The following is a 19,881-nucleotide window of genomic DNA, read 5'->3' as shown; positions in this document are numbered from 1 at the left end:
AACTATATTTATTAATACCTTTGGGTATCTCACCTTTTAATATTTCACCTATTAATCCTCTGGAGTAATGAGCTACTTTTGGTATTTTTTTAATCCATGAATTTAACGGAGCTATGTCAATCAACTCTGGCTCCAAATGTCCAAAGCCCAAGATGGCAGGATATTCTAGCTACATTTTTCTGAAATTGAAAATAGTGGAGACATGTTCTCCATCTCTACACACGGTCTCGGATTTCAACAATTAATCTATGAGCTCTTAGCCATTTATTACATCCCCTGTAGCTATAATCTGTTAAATATCCATTATGCGACCTTGATCAATCTATTGAAACCATTTTTAGCAAATTTTTCCTGTAGCATTAGCTTTTATGCTAGCTAGCTACAACATGTCGTGTTTAATTTACACCAGTCTTAACATGGATACATGTATTCACTCTACTGCATCTATATTTTAATTGAGCTACTCCACTATCTTTCCACAAGCAGCCTGCCGTCTGCAGGAGTTTCCATGTGACCTCACTTTCCAGCTGCTTATCAACATGAACTTTATAAACCTTCTGACAGTCGTGTTTTCTTTTTTACATGGACTCAGCGCACAGCTTCGCTTCAGCTGACAAACAATGGGAGCAATCTCCGTAATGAAAATCACTTATGAGGTTAGAACAGAATATCTGATGTTAGTGTAAACTGTATAGTGGATAATTGGAAAAGACATAAAGTGCGTCTACCAAGCCAAAGCACATCTGTTCACATGGAAACAGATTAATTAGAAAGCTGCACTTAGGCAAAAATGTAATTCCTTAATTGCTAATGTAAATACAATATGCAATAGGCTTTAATTATTAAATGAACTACTGTATATATTCGATGACAATTACAAAGGTCGTTTTAAAATGCAGGGATCATTTTAGCCTTAATTGTCATGATTTCATAATGAACTGAAAAGGTTTTCATGAGTATCTGTTTTCTTAATTTATGAGGTGTAAATGTATCTTCTGTGGTATGCAGTGAGAGCATCACTTAGAGTATAACAAGTACAAGAACTTAAAAAAGACAATAACACTATTTAATTGTTGTGTACTTTATAGTGTAACTTTGATAATTATATATTGGTTCATACTAATTTGGATTTCTGACCAATATGCATTTTACAAACAACAAAGGTCCTCAGCTGCCTGCTGTCAGGATGTTTTTTACCCATACACTGATGGCTTGGCTGTGACTTTTATCCAAAATTACTTGCGAAAAATGCATTGGAACCCAAAAGCATCAAAAGCTCGAAGAAATCCAAATTGGAGGCTCATCTCCCCTGAATAAACAGTTAAAAACACTACTTAGGTTTTTTGTTTGTTTTTTTGGTTCTTTGTTAAAAAGAAATGAAATAGAAGCTCTAGCCTGGGGCTTCAAGGTGCAGCATGAAAAACGGTGGGTATTCACTCTGCAGCATGGGGACGTGCAGTGACTTCACTGGGGAATTATTTCCACTGTGGAGCCAGAACAGAGACGAGTCCTGTCACTCATCTCAGTCAAAGATCAGCGGCCTGAGGAAGTGACAGCACGGAGGCAACGGAGCGCCGTGGTTGGCCAGGAGAGTCGAGTTTGAATGTGACCAGTGTAGTGAGAGGAGGAGTGGTGTGACAGCACTGTCTTTGCCAGTCTTCTACTGCTTTTTTCTGTTGCTCATATTCCATACCGTCATTTACTAGTATCAAAATCTGAAGGCAATTTGTTCAAGTCACAAGAATAGAAATATACAGAGACCAAAACAATAACTCGACATATGAAGTAAAGATAAAATGTTAACAATGTGTAAATAATATATCTGCATTACCATACAACAAATAAAAATAAGTTTTAAGAAAATGTGTATAAATAGTATATACAACAGAAAATAATACATTATCATTTAAGGTGTACTGCGTTGGCAAGGTGAAATAAGTCCAGGTCTGATCCATTGACTCAGAGTCAATACAAACCAATGTATCCTCCTGGTAGATAAGTGAGGTAACCATGCGCCAACAGGTAACCACCATTAAACACCAGCTCTTAAGGAAGATTTATTTTTCATCCGCCTTCATTGGGTATTCTACTGACCCTGCGGGAAGGAGGGGTGACAGAAGGGATGTGGGGGAGAAGGACGGAGAGGCAGCTGGTGCCTGGGGAGATCACGATCTGAGAATGGCTGAGGCAGCCAGGCCCTGACCCCACGGACGAAAAAAGAAAACAAGCACTTTGCTACTGCAGTGTTCAGAGGTGTCCCTACAGCAAACAACACCTCGGACTCTGGGTAGATTGTAAATCGGTATTCTGCTGGCAGAGAAGTGTCAATTACCTACAATCAGGTTCCAGCCCCTGTGATAGATTGTTTTCTAAATCAGGGGTCAAACAGCGACCACAATTTACACAGAGGGGCTGATTGTATGTCCAACATCCATGCACAATACCCTAGAGTGCACATTTAAGTCAGTCCTTGTTTGTGGATAGCTCTGTAGGTTTCAAGAAGCAATGCATCATTGAATATGTTTTGACGATTGTTCCTTCTTCAAGCACAATGTGTTCTTCAAAAAAAAGAAAGTAAAGATTTAAACTAATTATATTTATTGTTAGTATTGTTACCAAACACACTGACAGAACAGGGGCACTTCAGGGCCCAATCTGATTTTAGCAGGGGCCAGTTTACCCCTGAATCTGCCCCTGGTTGTGCCCCTGGTTACAGTCCACAAACTTTAGATCTGTACAAATTGCAGTTCGTGTTAATCATCAATAATTCTGACAGTCAGTCTCATATTATAATATAGTTTAATATGACCCACCGACAGACCTCTAAATTTACAATGAGTTACAGAAATAACATTTTATTTCTTCTGATTCATGTGCAACGAATTTTAGAAATCATCATCTCAAACCAGAAAGCTATTTTTCCCTCAACGTGTGGCAGCCTTTGATGGTGCCTGCGTCACTGTTTAATTCTTCATGCATACGACAGACAATTATACCCTGTGATTTATCTTTCTCGGTGAGAAATTCGTGACTTTTTTCTAGACACGACTGTCGGGAGAGCAAACGAGCTCAATAGAGGAAACAAAAAGACAAGGGGAAGGAATGATGAGCTGCAATGTGAAGCATTACAGCTGAGTAACATCTTCAAACCAAATGTGAGAGTGGCCGGTCAGAGAGGAAATGCAGTTTCTCAGAAATGTCTTGAGATGAAAGAGGCGAGTAGGTGGGATCTTTGAAAGTGGAAATAAGATGCTGTCTGAGTGAATTCAGTCTAATGCAGAGCCAAAGAGGACCTGACAGAAAACAAGACACGGGGACAAAATGAAAGAGGGGGTGACCCAGAGAGTGAAGCAGGAGGGGGGGGGAAAGGAATCCTTAAGAGGGGAGGTGCACCAGGAACAAGAAAAGAGGAAAAGATGATGATGCAAAGTGCTGTACGACCTTTCAGATTCTGATCCTAAAGCAAAATCAAAGCCACTCAACCCGAGAAGAAAGAGATAAAGGACGGACAGACAGGTGGAGAGCAGACTTTAGCAGAATCTGAATCCACCAGGCAGAGGCTGATCTCTGGCTGACTGACGATTCTTAAAAACAACAGTTCCTCTCAAATTCACACGAAGATGCCAAACTTGACTCCAGCCAAGTAGCGTTAGCTCCCTGCCTCTAATGACAGCTATTGTTGAGCGAAATCTCAGATTTCACAAAGACAAAGGTGATGAGGATTTCGCTCGCGAAAGGAGGCGACTTAATGAAAACCAATTACTCACCGACACAAACTGACAGTCTGGCTGTGGTTTACTATCGGAGTGAAAAATGAGGAGGCATCTCCTCTGTGGCGTTTTGGCAAGAGATCTGTTCAGAACTCATCACCTTTAACAAGACCCAAGGCGGCCTTTGTTTCCTCAGCGCAATGGTGTAATAGCTTTGCTTTTCATTTGCGGGCGACCTTGTTATTGCTCAGTGTTTTAACCTCGATACCAGGCTTTCAGTGACGGAGTGGAGAGGCTCTTAAGTTTTGTCGATTGTCGCTGAGGCATATGATGAGATAACAGGGATACATAATAAGCCCTGTGGTGGGGAAAAATGTGTTAAATTGATCAGAAGTGAAGCTTCATAAAAAATGTAACAACAAACTACAGAGCGGCGTGGGAGTAATAATGAGGAACCTATTCATTAATTGGTGCCCTTTTCCCTGCTTTTGAATGCTTATAGATAATGCACGGTGGTGATTCAACCCACAACCAGTTCATGACAGCTCTTGCTCCCTGACAGTCCCTGACTACTCTCTACAGCTGCTTCCACTTAGACACACTTAGAAAAACACACATCCTCGTGTTTCCAAAACCTGTTTCTGAGAATTCCTGCTCCTCGTTTCCCACAGCAAGTCTTTTATGTCTGAAGAACTGGAGGCGAGTGAGTACAAAAACTACACCCGTCTATGTCAGGCTTCAAATGGTAACAACCACCTCAGATCTAAAAAAGGACAAAACACTCACAGTCACATGAGTCACAGTCAGATTCGTTGCTTCATTAAACCGTGTTAGCGTGGCTGTGTCCTCCTTCCCTGAATTATACATGTGCTCCGGCCAAGAACACGCTAGCTGGTTGCAAACTACAAGATGGGAGATTGTTATTGATGAGCAAAGTGCATTAGCAGGTTATGCACTGTGGCATGAACGCCTCTTTATAACCAAGCGATGTTGCTGATCCTCCTCAGCGCGACTTCGGTTTCAAAATTCCGGCGACACACAGATGAAGGGTGCAGTCATCACAGGGCTAACACGTACAGACGACCGTTCACAGTCAACTGCCGAGGGCCAGTTCAGAGAAGCTAAATATGAAAACTTAAGTGCACAACTTTCTTGCTGTTAGACAAGGGTCTTCAGCACCTTGGCATGATGACACCCCCCATTATAAATCATAACTAATTGTCAAATTTTTGTTCAGACTGTAATGTCTGCAATTTTTCAAGTAAGTAATTTGTCAATTCATGAAATAAATCAGCAAATATTACGGAAAACAAAAAAAAAATTTTATAATCATGCTTAAGCACCTTAAATTTGAGGCCTAGATGATTTATTAACCCTTTGTACGCATTATAGAAAAATGCTTGCATCATTAACGCAAAATAATTACAACATCAGGCCCATATACTTGGCTTTAGGAGTCGGCTCTTCATATTTTTTATCATGTCTAGACATCGCTGAACACTTAATGATTAATCTACAGCTGCAGCTCAGGAGGGTAGAGAGAGTGATCCAATAACCAGCAGGTTGGTGGTTCAATCCTCGGTGCCTCCAGGCTTCATTAGAACAAAATGCTGAACCCCAAATTGCTCCTGACACTATACGAGTGATGTAATAGAAAAAGCACTGTGCACAGAAGCCACGTTTCAATGGCCGCGTGAATGAACAGTAAAGTGCTTTGAGTGGTCGATAAGACTGGAGGGGCTCATTTAATCTGAGACAAAAATCACATTAGCTGATAATGATATTGTTAGATGCCGTTCTGCCATCATGTGATCACTGTCATTCTTGCATAACTGTATTCCACCTCAGTAAATAGCTCTGGTCTTAACTCCCATGAGCTGTTCTAAATTCACTATAAACCACTCTTTGGGTATAGTGCTTTAACTACTACGTAGGGTAACGTACAATTTTAGTTTCCCTGAACAAATGTAGAGGAAAATAATGTTTTAAGTGAAAAAAGCTAAAATATCATCACATCTTGCTCATTTTACTGAATCAGATTTATAACAGTGAACTGATAACACTGCTGTGGTAAAACTGAACTTTAAACCTGAGCTGAGGTGGCAGCCTGACTTTGTCTTGGGATCACAATCCCACTCCAATTTCTTATTCGCAGACAGCGTAACCAACTGAAGTTCAATGCATGAGAATTACCCCCGTTTCCACGTATGAACGCTACAATAACAGCATTAACCTCAATTTAGCAGCGCTGTCAGGCTCTGCCACTGATGGAACTCTCCCCAGCTTTAGTTCTGAGTCTACCAACATATTAAACTTACTTCTCTGACACATCAACAATTTACTATGTAAACAAAAATCAGTGGTGGAGACAGAGAAGACATAATTAGCAGAGTGAAGGATATGTGCTCGTAAAATGTTCTCATGACACTAAACAATCCACATCACATCACATCAGTGTAGCCAAGTGGTGTGTGTGACACAAACAAATCTTTACAAAGGAAACGAAAACACCTTTACCATGGAAATGTGCCCATTATAAAGTCAGTACAAAAGTGAGGCTCTGTTATTAGCTCCCAGGGAGAAGCTCAAAGGGGTTTGAAGCTCAATATCTACAAATAGTTTCATAGAAGTTTTCATCAAACCACTCTCATTGATATATCTATAACCCTCTGCAAATTACACGACACTTAGAAGCGCAAACCAAAGGCACAATATGGTGGGTTTAAAAAGAAGACTTCCATCTGTTTGAATAATTCATATTTTTTCCAAGTATTCGGGCTGGGGGGGGGGGGTATGTCCTCATATAATGAATACAACTTCTCCGGGAAGAAGAAACACTGTGAAGCTACCTCACGCTTGTCAACTCCGAGAGAAGTATTCACAGAGCTCAGACTGACGAGCAGAACTGAGCAGCACTCAGCGAAAAATTTGCCAGGAGGAGTCAGGCAGCGGACGCTAACCCTAACCCTAACCCTAACCCTAACCCTAACCCCCTCTATATAATCCTCTCTAAAGGTGATTTCGACGACTACAGGAGCAGTGTGGAAATGTCATCGCTCCGGCCGGGGGGGGAGAGCGGAGGAGCCGCTGCACAGCTGGATGCGGTGGCCCACTTCCTCCTTGATTACACATTAATCTGATACCAAAAACGACGAGCCCGGGCACTTCACGTGTTCCTCCGAAGACTCATTCATTTTTCAGCGCACGCAAGTCAACTCGCTCAGCGTGGGCCAAATCTGAATTCTTAATGCGATGGTGTAACGCTACTCCAGCGTGTAATTGAGAATCCACGCGGTGAGTCGGAATGATTGTGGCACAGATGTCTGCAGCACCCGGGTCCAAAGTTCTCTAACTGAGTGTGCGTCAACTATGTGTGTGTGTGTGTGTGTGTGTGCTGTTACTTTTGTGCACGTGAGACTGAAATAGAGAGACAGGAGAGGAGAGCTGAAAGGAGGGGGCCAAATTAAACTTACTACAAGACAAGGGTTTTTCTGCATGTGGGAGACGACAGCGCGGCTTATCGGACTTCAGCATAACTGGAGCATGATGCATTAAGGTGCATGTGCCGCACTATATGTAATTAGCCCCGTGGAAAACCACCGTGCGCTCACTGATGGCTGCCGTTTACATAAAAGCAAGCTCATCGCCAAAGCGTCACGTTCAAAGATTAGCCGCGGGGGTGCGTGAAGTTCCCGCCCTCCGCTTTGTCATTAACGAGGCAAAACCAGCTCCACTTTAGCGAAGTTCAACTGGTAAATGCGAAGCTCTGTAGCTTTTGATTTCAAAGGGAAGTGTTGCATGGGATTGGGGGGTGCCGAGCGACGTGTTAATGCTACATTTTCATGTCAGAGGTCTGTGTTTTCTTTTGGCGTTTTCGTCTTCAGTCTGATGTGAAAGATGCAGCACACCAAGAGGCGTTCGCTGACAGACGTACAGTTCTCATTATAGCTGAGTAATCTCAACGAGGCGCCGCCACACACAGGGAAGCTTCCAGTGAAAAGAGGTTAATGAGACACACGATAAGAGCAGGTTGGCTGCCGTTGCCTGTTTATTCCCACAATGTCCATCCTTGAGTCTTTTCTCTCCTTCCCTTTTCTCCTCAGTGTGATCACGGCACAGTTGCATCCACTCAAACAGAAAGACAGCTGTGATGAAGTGGATCCCATTAACGCTCCCTCTGTTCAGGATTGGGCATCGGTCTGACACTTCCCTTCTGAGCGCATCATCAGGACGGATCCGTCCTTCAGGGCGAGGAGGACTGCTTTTGTCAAAGTTTGACTTTCAGGAGGAAGGAGGAATGAGGGCAGGGATAAAAGGTGTTCTGCCATAAGCGCAGCCAGTAAATGATCAATCTCCATCGTTCATTAGAGTACCAGCCACTGCATTTCTAGATATAACGATACCACCATCAAAAATGCCTCCGATACAGCCTAAAACTACGCCTGACCTATCCAACTAGTGGATCATTGGGGTCCCCTGAGTTACCGATGCCCTCAGGACTATAAAGCTCAACTCTGATTTGGATGTATATCTTATGACAAATTATTTTTCTCCTTCAAAAAGTGTTTCCCCATGTCTTTAGAGTAGCACTAACGATCGAGAAGATTCTGGCTAGAGTCAAGTACAGATGTTCTGAGAACAAACTGAAAATGCCACCGATACTGCAAAAGATGTTGGGTTGGGCGTGTACCGAACTGATACCACGTCTTAAATTATATCAGTTTCACCCAGGTAAAACTGCGGCTCATCAGTACTGCAATGGGTAAGAAGGGTCCTGTTCTTAGCATGGTGAAGAATAAGTTATTTCCTGTAGTGTAGCATTGAACAGAGCTGGCTAAAATGTAATTTGGAAATATATCACACTGGAGAGTCCAACAAGTGAAAGAGTGACTTGTACCTTATGCAGGACTTCAGTTTTAAGGGGTGGCACTTAAGGAATTAACTGTTGTGCATTCCTTATTTATGTATTTTCAGTTATAATCCTGTAACCAGATAGTAAAATAAGTTCTACGGTATTCATTCTCTGTAAGTACTTGTTTTAAATACAGGGTTTAGCCTGAGCCAGACCTGAACAATGATAGCAATCATCATTTCCATACTTGGTTAGGAGCAAGTTATCTAACTACGAAAATATATTTTTGTGTTTTTATATGCACTGGTATTGGATTATCACTCGATATATGTTGATAAACAAAGTCCAGTTATCTGAGTCAGTATAAAGAAGGAACATTTTTATCAGAATTAATCATCTGGTGGGATTCATGCTGCAGGGGGAGGAGAACTGGCAAAACTCTAGTTTTACTTTCACAGGAAAATTGAATTAACTCGGTTTGAGCCCACAAAAAACTTTGGGAGTTTCAGGGGTAAAAAGCATTACAGCCAAATCCAACTGGGGACAGTTTTTCAAACGAGAAAAAATACAAATACATCATCAGTGGCATCACTTCTTCCAGTAGCAGACATCTAGGCTAAAAACACGGGCTTATGCACTCTTGGATGACCCCACAGGAGCAGTGTGGAGGCATTTTATTTTTTCCTTATTTACTTCTAAAAGTATTTTGTGTACTCAAAAGTTTCACCCACCAGTCCCTCACTATAGTGATAAGTAGTCAGTGGACTAACTTTTTAAGGAGGAAGAGGACAATCTCTGACTAATAATGATCATTCTTACAGCAACAGGCACCATATCTTTCCAAACCTGTTTCATAGTGAGATGAATCTCTGTTTGCAGAGCAGAACAAAAACCCCAGCGAGATTTTTCACAGTTGGTGTTTTAGGTGTTGGTGTAATTTTTACATTACATCACGTCAATGCAAAGGGGATTTCCATATTAATGAATCCTTCCTGAGCCCAGATCTCTCTCTCTCTCTTTATTCTGCAGCCAAGAGATGAATCCCTCCTTCATTTATCTTTAATTGGATTTCCTATAGGAACTTGTTATCCTGCAGAGGTCCCTTCATGTCTCTCTCCTTAGCCCTACCTTTCTGGGGGTGACATTAGAAGCTTTGCCTGGTGGTGGGGCTGCTACATTATTCATGGAACCGGCCCACACATCCGCAGTCAATAAAATGGGACAAAAGGGGAATGAATATCCTCTGAAAGATTCATTTGGCTTTCTCTTGATTCATTTCCTGCTCAGCTGGATGCATTTTAATTCCCTCCCACAATAACTTTGAAAAGGCTTTAAAGTTAAAAAAAAAAAAAGGACACTGGCGATGGAAGTTAGATACAGCTCTAAAACAGGCTAGAATCATTCAACATGTTCTTTTAATGTACATCTACAAACATCATTGTTGAATCGTTCTGGTGAACTTTTCTTGTAAGTCCTTCTACAAGTCATATTGTACATATTAGACACTGGACTGTATAAAAAGATGGATGGCCTACATCCCTCTTGATTGCCCCCTGGTTGTTGGCTGCAGTATTGGTCCTGTCGTAAAAGACGGTTCCTGTCAATTAAGGTAGTTCTTATTACAAGTGTTGTTTTTTCAAGTTTGGTTTTAATGACTTGTGTTTAGATAAGGTGGAACTGTCATGATTGACAGCTGAGACTGACTTTTGATTGGTCGAGCGCTCAATACACCACGATCACAACTACACAGACTGTGGCTCCAACTGACAGGAGTTTTAAACAGCAGGAGGAAGTGCAGACTTGCCTTTTATCTTTATATACAGTCAGTCAGGAGGAGTCAGGAGTGTGTAGGTGTGGTTTGATCAGATTTGCATGAAAATGGTGAGACAACCCACCAAGAGCCATCAGATTTGATTCAAATGTCTGTGGTGCATTAAAGTACATGTCATCATCTTTTTTCCTCTTTGTTTCACCCCTAGAGGAGCAGAAAGAAAAAGAGAAATAACCCGAACTGTTCACTTTCTGGTAAAAAAGTTTTTGGATCATCAATCATTATAAAAATCTTTTTGAGAAAAAGAAAAACATTTCCAGATCCTTTAAAAAAAATCGAAAAATGTGTTGCTTAACAAAATTTGGCAGCAGTGTTAGAATATTTCCTTACGTTCCAAATCTAATCCCGACTATCAAAAATTTGCTCAGACATTTGCAAGGATGAGATATAAGGGCCCGTTACCTGTGACTCTTCTCCGTGCAGTGGAGCAGTTTCAGCGAGCACGACGGTGCAGTTACATCTCCGCAGCATTTCAAACATGAAAAAATAATTCACTCTGAAAGACAAACTCCAGTCTCAGAGTCGAAATCTAAACATCTGCTGCTGTCGCACTCAGCAGGTTGGGCTGAAGGTCTCAGCTCATTTGAGCAGAACATCTTGCTACGTTTAAAATCCTAACCTCCCGGAGTGCTGTATGATACCAGATATTGTGTTAGCAGCGTTTGTCAGATGAAGACCCAGGGTTGAAACACATGTTCAGTGAAACAGATTCCAGCAGCTGTATTTCTGTGCGTTGCTTTGAGCTGTGTCTGGTATACGAGTAACCCCCATGGGAGAAGACGGTAGCCAGGGGAGGGAGAGAAATTTGAATTTTAGCAAGAAAGAAAGGAAACAATTAAGTAGTTCAAGACACCCACTCATTGGTCCCTGCCTGGTTGAGGAAACGTCAATTTGCCTAACCCCCCATCAGGGCCTGTGTGTGGGAGCAGGCGACTGGCACCGGCTATAAGAGAGCCAGCCAGGGACACTCAGCTTTAACAACTTGGCAGAGAAGCATTCAAGGTGTTTCTTGGGTTCACCATCAGACACCATTGAGTATTGAAGTGTGTGGGATAGTGGAGGCAGGCGAGGTGGCTGAACTGCCGCCAGAGCAGATATAACAAGGGAAAGTAGCAGCCTGAACCTGACTCTTCTGGGAAAGTCAAATTAAATCCGGTTTGGAAAGACTGACACGAAGGTGCAGCTGCATATCCAGATGCTGCACGCACAATGCCAACACAATTATTCAGCTGCAGCTTCGACTGTTCCTTTTCTTGAAGAAACTGATTGACTGTAAGAGCTGATTCTAATGCGCCTCTTAGAAGCTACAGTTAAGATTGTTATAGTTCCTGGTTGTCCCTGATTTCTATTGGTTACAACATCGTTTTCAGCAGTTTCATTGCTGAGCTCTGTTAATGCAGTGATGTCACTAAAAAGCCCTGAACCTGAGTCAGTTAGACGTAGGTCTAACATTGAAGAAACTTGAAAATCTATATTCAAACACCTTGGTAAATCTACTGCAACCTACACTACTTTTTCCCATGAAAAATTGGAGTGTAACTGTAGTATGATTGCACTCACTGTCGGTTTTACAACCAAATAAACTGCCTTGCATTTGTTTTTCTTGCTTGCAACCTCTTGATGCAATGCAACATTTACTAGGGACCACTTATCCACTGACGTTTCATCACATATGCAGTGATATTTATTTATCTGAATGTTCATCCAATTATTTTTTAAACTTGAGGAGATTTTAAATAAGCAAAGATTGGAGAAAAGCCTGAATAATCCTAATTTTAGTTGAGACAATTCTGTTCCTCTCCCGGCATTCTCTATTTGGATTGCCATTTGATTCTTCCAAATGGGTGATAGTCTAATCAAAACTATTTGAAAAAATCTACCAGTAAAGCAAAATTGGGAAAATAAGCCAAATTGTAAAGATGAAAAACCAGGTCGAACTAAAACAGGCCTCTAAAATATTATTTTCATCAAGATTCATAAATCTCACAATGTTAGAGAAGAAAGTGAGTTTCCATGCCAACATTTAATTAGTTCTTTCTGGGCCCATGCCCCATCCCTCCACCAAGTTTTGTTGAAATCCGTGCTTTATTTTATATGTGACAAATAAAAAGGAAAAATGTGAAAATATAACCTGATTGCTGGAGAAAGTAGTTTTCTCCTTTCAGGCACCTATGCTTGAGAATCACTGAGTTTGATTATCTGACTTTGGCTTGTTTACAGTGTTTTTCATTTTCCTGGAGCTCAAACTGTATTGAGAAACTTCAAACCAAGCAGCTGAATGGTTTCACTTACTGCAGGTCTCCTCTGCCTCATCAGAGCCGTCGGGACACTCTGGCTCCCCGTCGCAGCGCCAGCGTCCTGGGACACACTGGCCGTTTAAACAGGCGAACTCTGCAGGGGCACAGGTTTTCCTGGCTGCTCAGAGAGAGAGAAGCACAGAGAGAGAATAACAAGGTGAGAAAAGGAGGTTAAAGGCAGCGTCAGAAGCCTTGAAGCTCTGTCATGAAACTGGTCACAATGTGTGAAATCCCAGCAATCATCCATGTGATCAGAAGGGATCAGGCTCATCTTCTTTCCTCTGCAGCCCTCTCCACTGATATCCCCCACTAATCATCTCCACTCTCCATATTTTCTTGACTTTCACTTACTGTGCTGTATGCCCTTACCCCCTTCACCCCGTCTGCTCCCCCCTCCCTCCCTCCCTCCCTCCCTCCCTCCATCTGCTGGGCTTCAAAAAACAGTCTAATCTCTCCTTCGGGTTCTCCGTCACGGAGCAGGGAAATGTTAATGCTGGTTGTCGAGCACCGCAAGCTCAAGGAGGTTAAACCTTTTACTTCGAAAACCTGTTTACTGCAGTCAAGAAATATACGTCAGAAAAAAACCTTGTTTAAGCAATGAAAGGAAAACTGACAGTGATCAAAATGTTCATGTAACAGCGGAGAGTTTACCACACGCACACGCACACACAGAGGCCACCTGTAGCAACTCGGCCAGGGAGCCAGAAGCAAGCAGGGGTCAGAGCCTTTCATTTCCCTCAGCCTGTTACTCCAGGATCACCTGCAATATGGTCTAATAAATCACTGGCAAGCCGGCCCTTCGCTGAGCCCTCAAGTGTTGTTACACAGCCACAACTGTTGCTAAGCTGGCTCCATCTTGGCTCTGATGCTTCAAATTAGATATAGCATTTAGAGATGTCCAGGGAGCTTAAGCTGAGCTGAACGGCTGCAAGGGGAAAGGAGCACGAGTCTTCCTTTGCTGTGCTCGGCTCACACCAATTTCAAAAGCAATATAGATCAGTTGGCTGACGCACGTAGTTTTTCCTGATGTCCCACTTTTCATTTCACAGACGTAGGATTTGTTGGATACAAATTCAAAAGTAATTAAAGTGATTCAACCCAGATAAAAAGAACAATGAAATCAAATTTATTTCACTGACACAGGTGTAAGTCATTCCTTCCTACCTGTTGGCATTGTTAGGGTTAGGGTTGTATTTATGGTTACAATTATGATCGGGACTAATAATAAAACAGTAAGAGGATGTCTTTTTTTCAAAATTTTCATCAGGATGACATTTCCTGTAAGAGACTAATGATTTTCCTTTGGTTTCCTTTGTACAGTTGCCATTAGTGAGCTCTGTGCCAAGAGGAGGACGTTTCCCAGAGGCTTGTGCCACTTTAATAACTGGGAAATTATAATGTAAGAAATAAAAATAAATTTGATTTCAAAGATATTTAGTAGTGTCGTTAAGGACCATGGTTGATCTGTGATCCACATGAATGACAGTGAACGGCATAGCTACTGAAGGAGAGTAAGAATTTTCTTCATCATTTGCATCACATATAGGAGCATTTTGGATTTAAATATACAGATGACAGGCAAATAAGACAAGTGTTTCCCACAGTGATTTTTTTCTGCATGCCGTTCACTCTCACATGGAACATAGTCCCAGTGACAGCTCCACAGAGTAGAGAGTAAAAGAGAAGTTCCTGGGTGTGTGAGAACTGCACTGAATGCCACTCGCAGCAACCCACACAGCTGTAGCTGAAACTATGCCGTCTGGCTTTCTGTGTGGGCAGTAAATTCTTTATGGACAATAGCACGCGAGAGGAAGAAACAGAGCAAGCAAGAGGCAAATGGCGCCGCCGGCAAGAATGAACGAAGCAAAACACTTCACCCATGACATAAAACTGCCCTCAGATCTGAACCGTGATCTGTTGCAACCCTGATAACGAGAGGGTGGCTGAAATCCCTGATGTGGTCATATAGTCACCAGATGCATCAATTCCTTTTATAATAACTCATTCATTTAATTAACAACAAGACAGCGGGTTAATTTTCCATTGATAAAATGATTCCCTATAGTTGCAGCAGACCATATTTATGAAGAGCTGTTTATTTTGACTTTACAAACCTCTATACTCTTGTACTAATGGTCCTGTCCATTTCCGCCTACTCATTGATTCATGCAGTTCTATTATCTTTAATAGCTACATGGACCTTATCAGATGTTATTCAACAGCATCTCATTAAAGATTATAAAAAGAGAGATACTCAATCAAATTGTAAACCTTTAAATGTAGAGAGGACATAAGTGGAATTATGATGAGTGTCCATTTACAAACCTTTTAATTGACAGTCCCAGCCTTCCTCTTGATATTTGGCTCTCATTCAAAATGCATTAAACCCCTGCTGTAACCCTAATGTCATATTTACAGTATGGGTCACTCAAGAGCCACCTGTGATGTGGCTGTAAGTCTTGTTAGTGCAGTCCAGGGGTGACAGACAGCCTGTCAACGAAATTAGAAAGTGCTCGTTTCTAATATTAAATCTTGTTTAATTGCCCTATTCTCAATTATCCCGTGTGTCAGAGGAACAAAGTCAAACCCATAATGGCTCCACCTTGGCGCGCTGGCCCTATCAAAAGAAATGAAATGTCTCTCAGAGTGCTGCTCTAATAGGACATGTGTTTCAGTCACTGCGTTTTCAGTCTGTGTTTCCAACCCTTGTTACGGCTCACTTCAAAAATGTAAATTAACATTCTTTCCTGCAAAACATAATGAACTGACCCCATTAAACTCCAGAGACAAACATTCCCTCTGCTTCTTTTTGTTCCTTCAATTGTAGGTCTCTTCCTCCCCCCACCCTTGTCTTTTTGCTTTGTTTCTCTATAATACCCAGCTTCTTGCAAAAAAACACATTTCTGATTGTTATTTCTCTGCAGCCTTAGTGCCACTCGTGTCCTCATTACAGAGCTGGAATGTGGGCTTTTGTTAAAGGTGAAGCCGGATGGCGATAAAATGAGGATAGTGACATCCTTTTAACCAGCACCTCCCTCAAGTGTATAAGCTCATTAGTGGCGCGCTCACGTTTAACTCTGGCATATGTATTTGTATTTTGCATGAGTATTTCCAGAGCCTCTTTATCACTCATGTTGGTGGGGTGGGGCGGCAAACCGAGAAGCCCAGAGGCCAAAAGGAAACGATTCACCTTCTTCAACAGATTAATTACATTCATGAGTTCTTCCATATGAATCCCGGAAGAAGATAAAACTTTGCATTAATATTCTTTTTCAAGTTGAGCATTTTTATCCCCATAAAATAAACCTTTCATTCCTATACAGTATATCCCTGCATGAGTATTAATATTGTGTTAATACGCCTCCCAGGAGATGGACAAAAGGGGAGATGAGGGCAGTGCTGACGAGGCTATAAGTTGCAGAATGTGCTGACTTAGACATAAGACGTTCTTTGATCAAATGACAAAGACCTTAAAAATCTCTTATCCAGTATGTGTCCTCTGCAGGTCATACAGGACATGTTGGGCCGGTTCTCTTCGAGAGTCTGAGCTCCTTACCCAATCCAAGTGAACTTGCAACTCGTTTCAGTCAAGGTCTACAGGGGCCATGGTTCGCTTGGCAATAATTACCCAGGCCATCCCGTGCCATCTGCTTTGAATAACTTTCGGTTTTAATTAGGAGAGGTTTTTAAAATGTTGGGTCAGCGAGTGTGAGCGTACGCTGAAGGGGAAAGTGGCGGGAGAACGAGGAGAAGAAGGGAAGCCGTCCGACGGAAAGACGAGAAATAACACAAGTGAGTAATAGGAGCAGATATAGAGAGTGACACACACAGTAATAATGCTTTATGGAATCGTAGTGGAGAGTGTGACACTGAATAAAAACAGGCAATATTACTGCACTGTAGGCGGACATCACTTACCGAACATTAATCTCTAAGACAAGCCCAGCACACATGTAAACCCACTCACACATACAGAATAGTGCACACACTCTCTTGTATCACAGGTTTTTAGAGACACTGCTCAAGCAGCCAACATCTGAGAAAATTTAAAGAAAAACAAAAAGCAGTAGCGATTCTGTTTTTTGTGCGAGTTTCGCCTATGGTGAACATTACAAATGGGATGTGTCACAGACAGAACGAGGGCCCTGCACAGGGGAGCTCACCCAGCCATGGTATGTCTCCTGGAGGAGGTTCAGTGGGAAGGAGCTCCACGCTCCGACAACCCCACCTGGAGCCTTCTCCTGTGGGGCCGATGTTGTAAGCGTTTCTCTGCCTCTACTCCTTTTCATCTTTCTTAATCTCCAGTCATGTGGATGCGCATGGCAGACCTACAGTGTACATGCATTATGAGTTTGGTGTTAAATTGGGTTGATGAGCTTCACGTGAAAGCCAGATGTCAGTGTGGCTCGCTGCTGATGTAACGGACAGCTTCCTCTGCAGCTTGATCCTTACAGCTAACTACCTTTATATATTGTTAGCCAAGTTAGCATCATGGCTCATAGGACAGTAATGTTAGACTGTCGGCCAATCGATAGTTGGTAAGATTGGTTTGTTGGTTATTTGTTGGCTGGCTGGTATGGTTGGTTTGGTTAGTTGATTGGCTGGTTGGTTGGTTGGTAAAAACATTGGTTTGGTATGGTCGGTTGTTGGTTGGTTGGTTGGTTGGTCCAAAACTTCGGTATAGATATTTTCTTTTTGTTGTATTTCAACATAAGAAAATACCGTTTTATTTGTTTCAGTTTTTTTTTCTAAATTAAAATAAATCTGAAGTTTAAGCTTGTTGATGGGATATTCATTTCTCAAATGCAGCCAAGGAGTCAAGGCTCATTTATCCCTTGATTTTGTATGAAAGAACCACATACATTTTTTATCTTTAATACTGATGAGTTGAGTTTTACTGATGAGTCAGGGAGGTTTTCCAGCTGTGAGTCATGTGACACTGTCTATAGGAAGCATGAATGGGAGTATCATCTGGAATCATGCAGCACCCAAAATAGCTCCTAACCCTCAGGCCCTTTATCTGCTAATTGATCAATTAATTCCTAATTAGCAAATGTTAGCATCCTAATACACCAAAATGAGATTATACATGATACCCAGCATCATGTTGGCAAGCTGATGGTAGCATTTGGTGAAAAGCACCGCGGTAAAATTGCAGCCTCACAAACGCACAGGTTCAATTGATTTTTAGCATCAACCATTCACTGTTAATACAGAAACAACATTACAACTCCCACAAATGAATCCAAAGCACCTTAACAGCCCTCTGGTGTGTGGCTACAATATAGATTATCAACTCCATCTCTTCCATGTAAGTGGATAGGACATGGCAAAACTCGAAGTGCAAGTCAAATCAATTTTACTCAAATATGGTATCTGTCATTTTAGGTAGCTCTTCTTGTACTGATGTATGTCATTGTCCAAGTGTTCATTTTGCTGCTGTTTGGTTTATGTCTTCCCGCATATTTTGGCGTCATTTCTTGTTTGGGGGAGGAAGTGGAGCTGTGGCATCCATCTTTACGTACAGTCTATGGTTTAAATACAGGTTTTGTTGATTTTCAGCACCATATCATTTAACCTGATAGCATTTTTAGCAGTTATTGATGAAAATATTTAATTGAAAATATTGGTTAAAATATCAACTAGGAAGCTTGACGTGAATATGTATATTTAAGTGTCGGACTACCGGACAAAAAATCTTGATGAGCTCTGGAAATATTTGGCCTCAGTCATTCAGTGACATTCAAGGAGGAGCAAACAGCCTTCAGTCATCTGGCACACACACATACACACACACACACACACACACACACTTTCTAAATGTATATACATTTTTTTACCATGAAGGATATTAATAACGGCGCTTTCCATTTGGACGCTACGAGAAGCGTAATAGGTAATGCAGTGATAAGCACAGTCTCCTGAGCATCACAAGACAAATGGCCTCATTAGCTCGGAGTGAAGTAGGGGAGTGATGTCGAGGCAGGAAACATAATGTATCCTGTTGGCTTAAGCCGGCATGCAAATGACTAAACCGTCCAAAATTAATGGGATATCATGGTGAAATACAGCATGGCATCAGCAAGGCTCCCAACAAGCTGCTCCTGAAATTGTTTTTGCAAATGATTATAGAATTTAATTAGCCTATTTTTAGTGTTTAAGTTTGCTAGAAGGCAGACTTTTCTACTTTGATAAATTTGTACTCGAAATATTAATAATATGAATCAGTTATATACCTCGAAGGTCCATGTAGCTGAATGAAAAACTGTTCTGAGAGTGAGTAAATCATTTTCTGTCACTCATGTCCTGTCAGTCAGACCCTTGTGGTCAGCAATAAGCCACTGGAGCCAACATCAAGGCAAAAAGCCCCATGAGACTGAGCTCTAACTCAGCTCTTGTTGATGGAGTATTGATCCAGAAACCTAGATCCACAGTAGTGATATCTACAGATTCAATATCGCTCACTCTCTCTCTCTCTCTCTCCGCTGTTTTACCTTTTTGCCCTTTTGGACAAATTGAGAAAATCAAATGTTACGGATACAGCTAAAGGTATTACAACAGACTGCATATCCTCCACTATTTAAAACAACTAATTAATCAAATGTAATTCTGTTTTATACCATAACTAATTCATGCTCCTATAGCTGGAGTTGTTCCACATTGACCGTATTTAAAGATGGACAATATGGCTGCTCCTCAAAAGTGAAGCCAAAGTGTCTCAATTGCCACCAGGATTGCTGGCTGCTGTGCAAGTTCTAAACCTTGCCTTCTACATGCAAGCAGATGAGAAAAAGTAAAGAGTCACAATACAGGTCCCATTTTAGGTAGTTCTTGGCCCAGATTTGGCCCACACTGCTGCTCCACTCCTGTATTCAGTCAATCACCTGTCATTACTTTGCTCAATATTTTAAAATTAGAAATTAAACCAACAACATGAATGCCTTTCAACAGATCAGCACCATAATACATTCACGATGCCTGTGTTAAAGGAGGCTACATGGTGCTACTGCATCTCTTCTGATATTGTGTCCCCATCAAAAGACACAAACTGTGCTAATTATAGCCCTCACACTGCTAAAAGCCATTTTCTCTCCCCCTGTCAGGTCACGTTGGCCCAGACATCTCCAGACCAAACGAGGAGTCTGGTCAGCCGGAGGTAGCTGTCTCTCAGGTAGCTGTCCCTGTGAGGCA

The 19,881-nt window shown here is 41.7% G+C and overlaps 1 protein-coding gene across 1 annotated transcript in view; it reads right to left on the bottom strand.

Annotated features, from left to right (window-relative positions):
- Positions 1 to 19,881, bottom strand: part of LOC128454523 (low-density lipoprotein receptor-related protein 8) — an 85,954-nt gene that overhangs the window by 43,027 nt on the left and 23,046 nt on the right. The window contains exon 3 of the mRNA XM_053437939.1: positions 12,686 to 12,808. Within this exon, the coding sequence (XP_053293914.1) occupies positions 12,686 to 12,808 (123 nt within the window). The remainder of the gene's footprint in view (positions 1 to 12,685; positions 12,809 to 19,881) is intronic.

This window comes from Pleuronectes platessa, chromosome 13 (genome assembly GCF_947347685.1).
Source record: "Pleuronectes platessa chromosome 13, fPlePla1.1, whole genome shotgun sequence".
NCBI classification, from domain to species: Eukaryota; Metazoa; Chordata; class Actinopteri; order Pleuronectiformes; family Pleuronectidae; genus Pleuronectes; species Pleuronectes platessa.
Note: the sequence above shows the minus strand (reverse complement) of the source record. Positions and strands in the feature narration are given on the sequence as shown.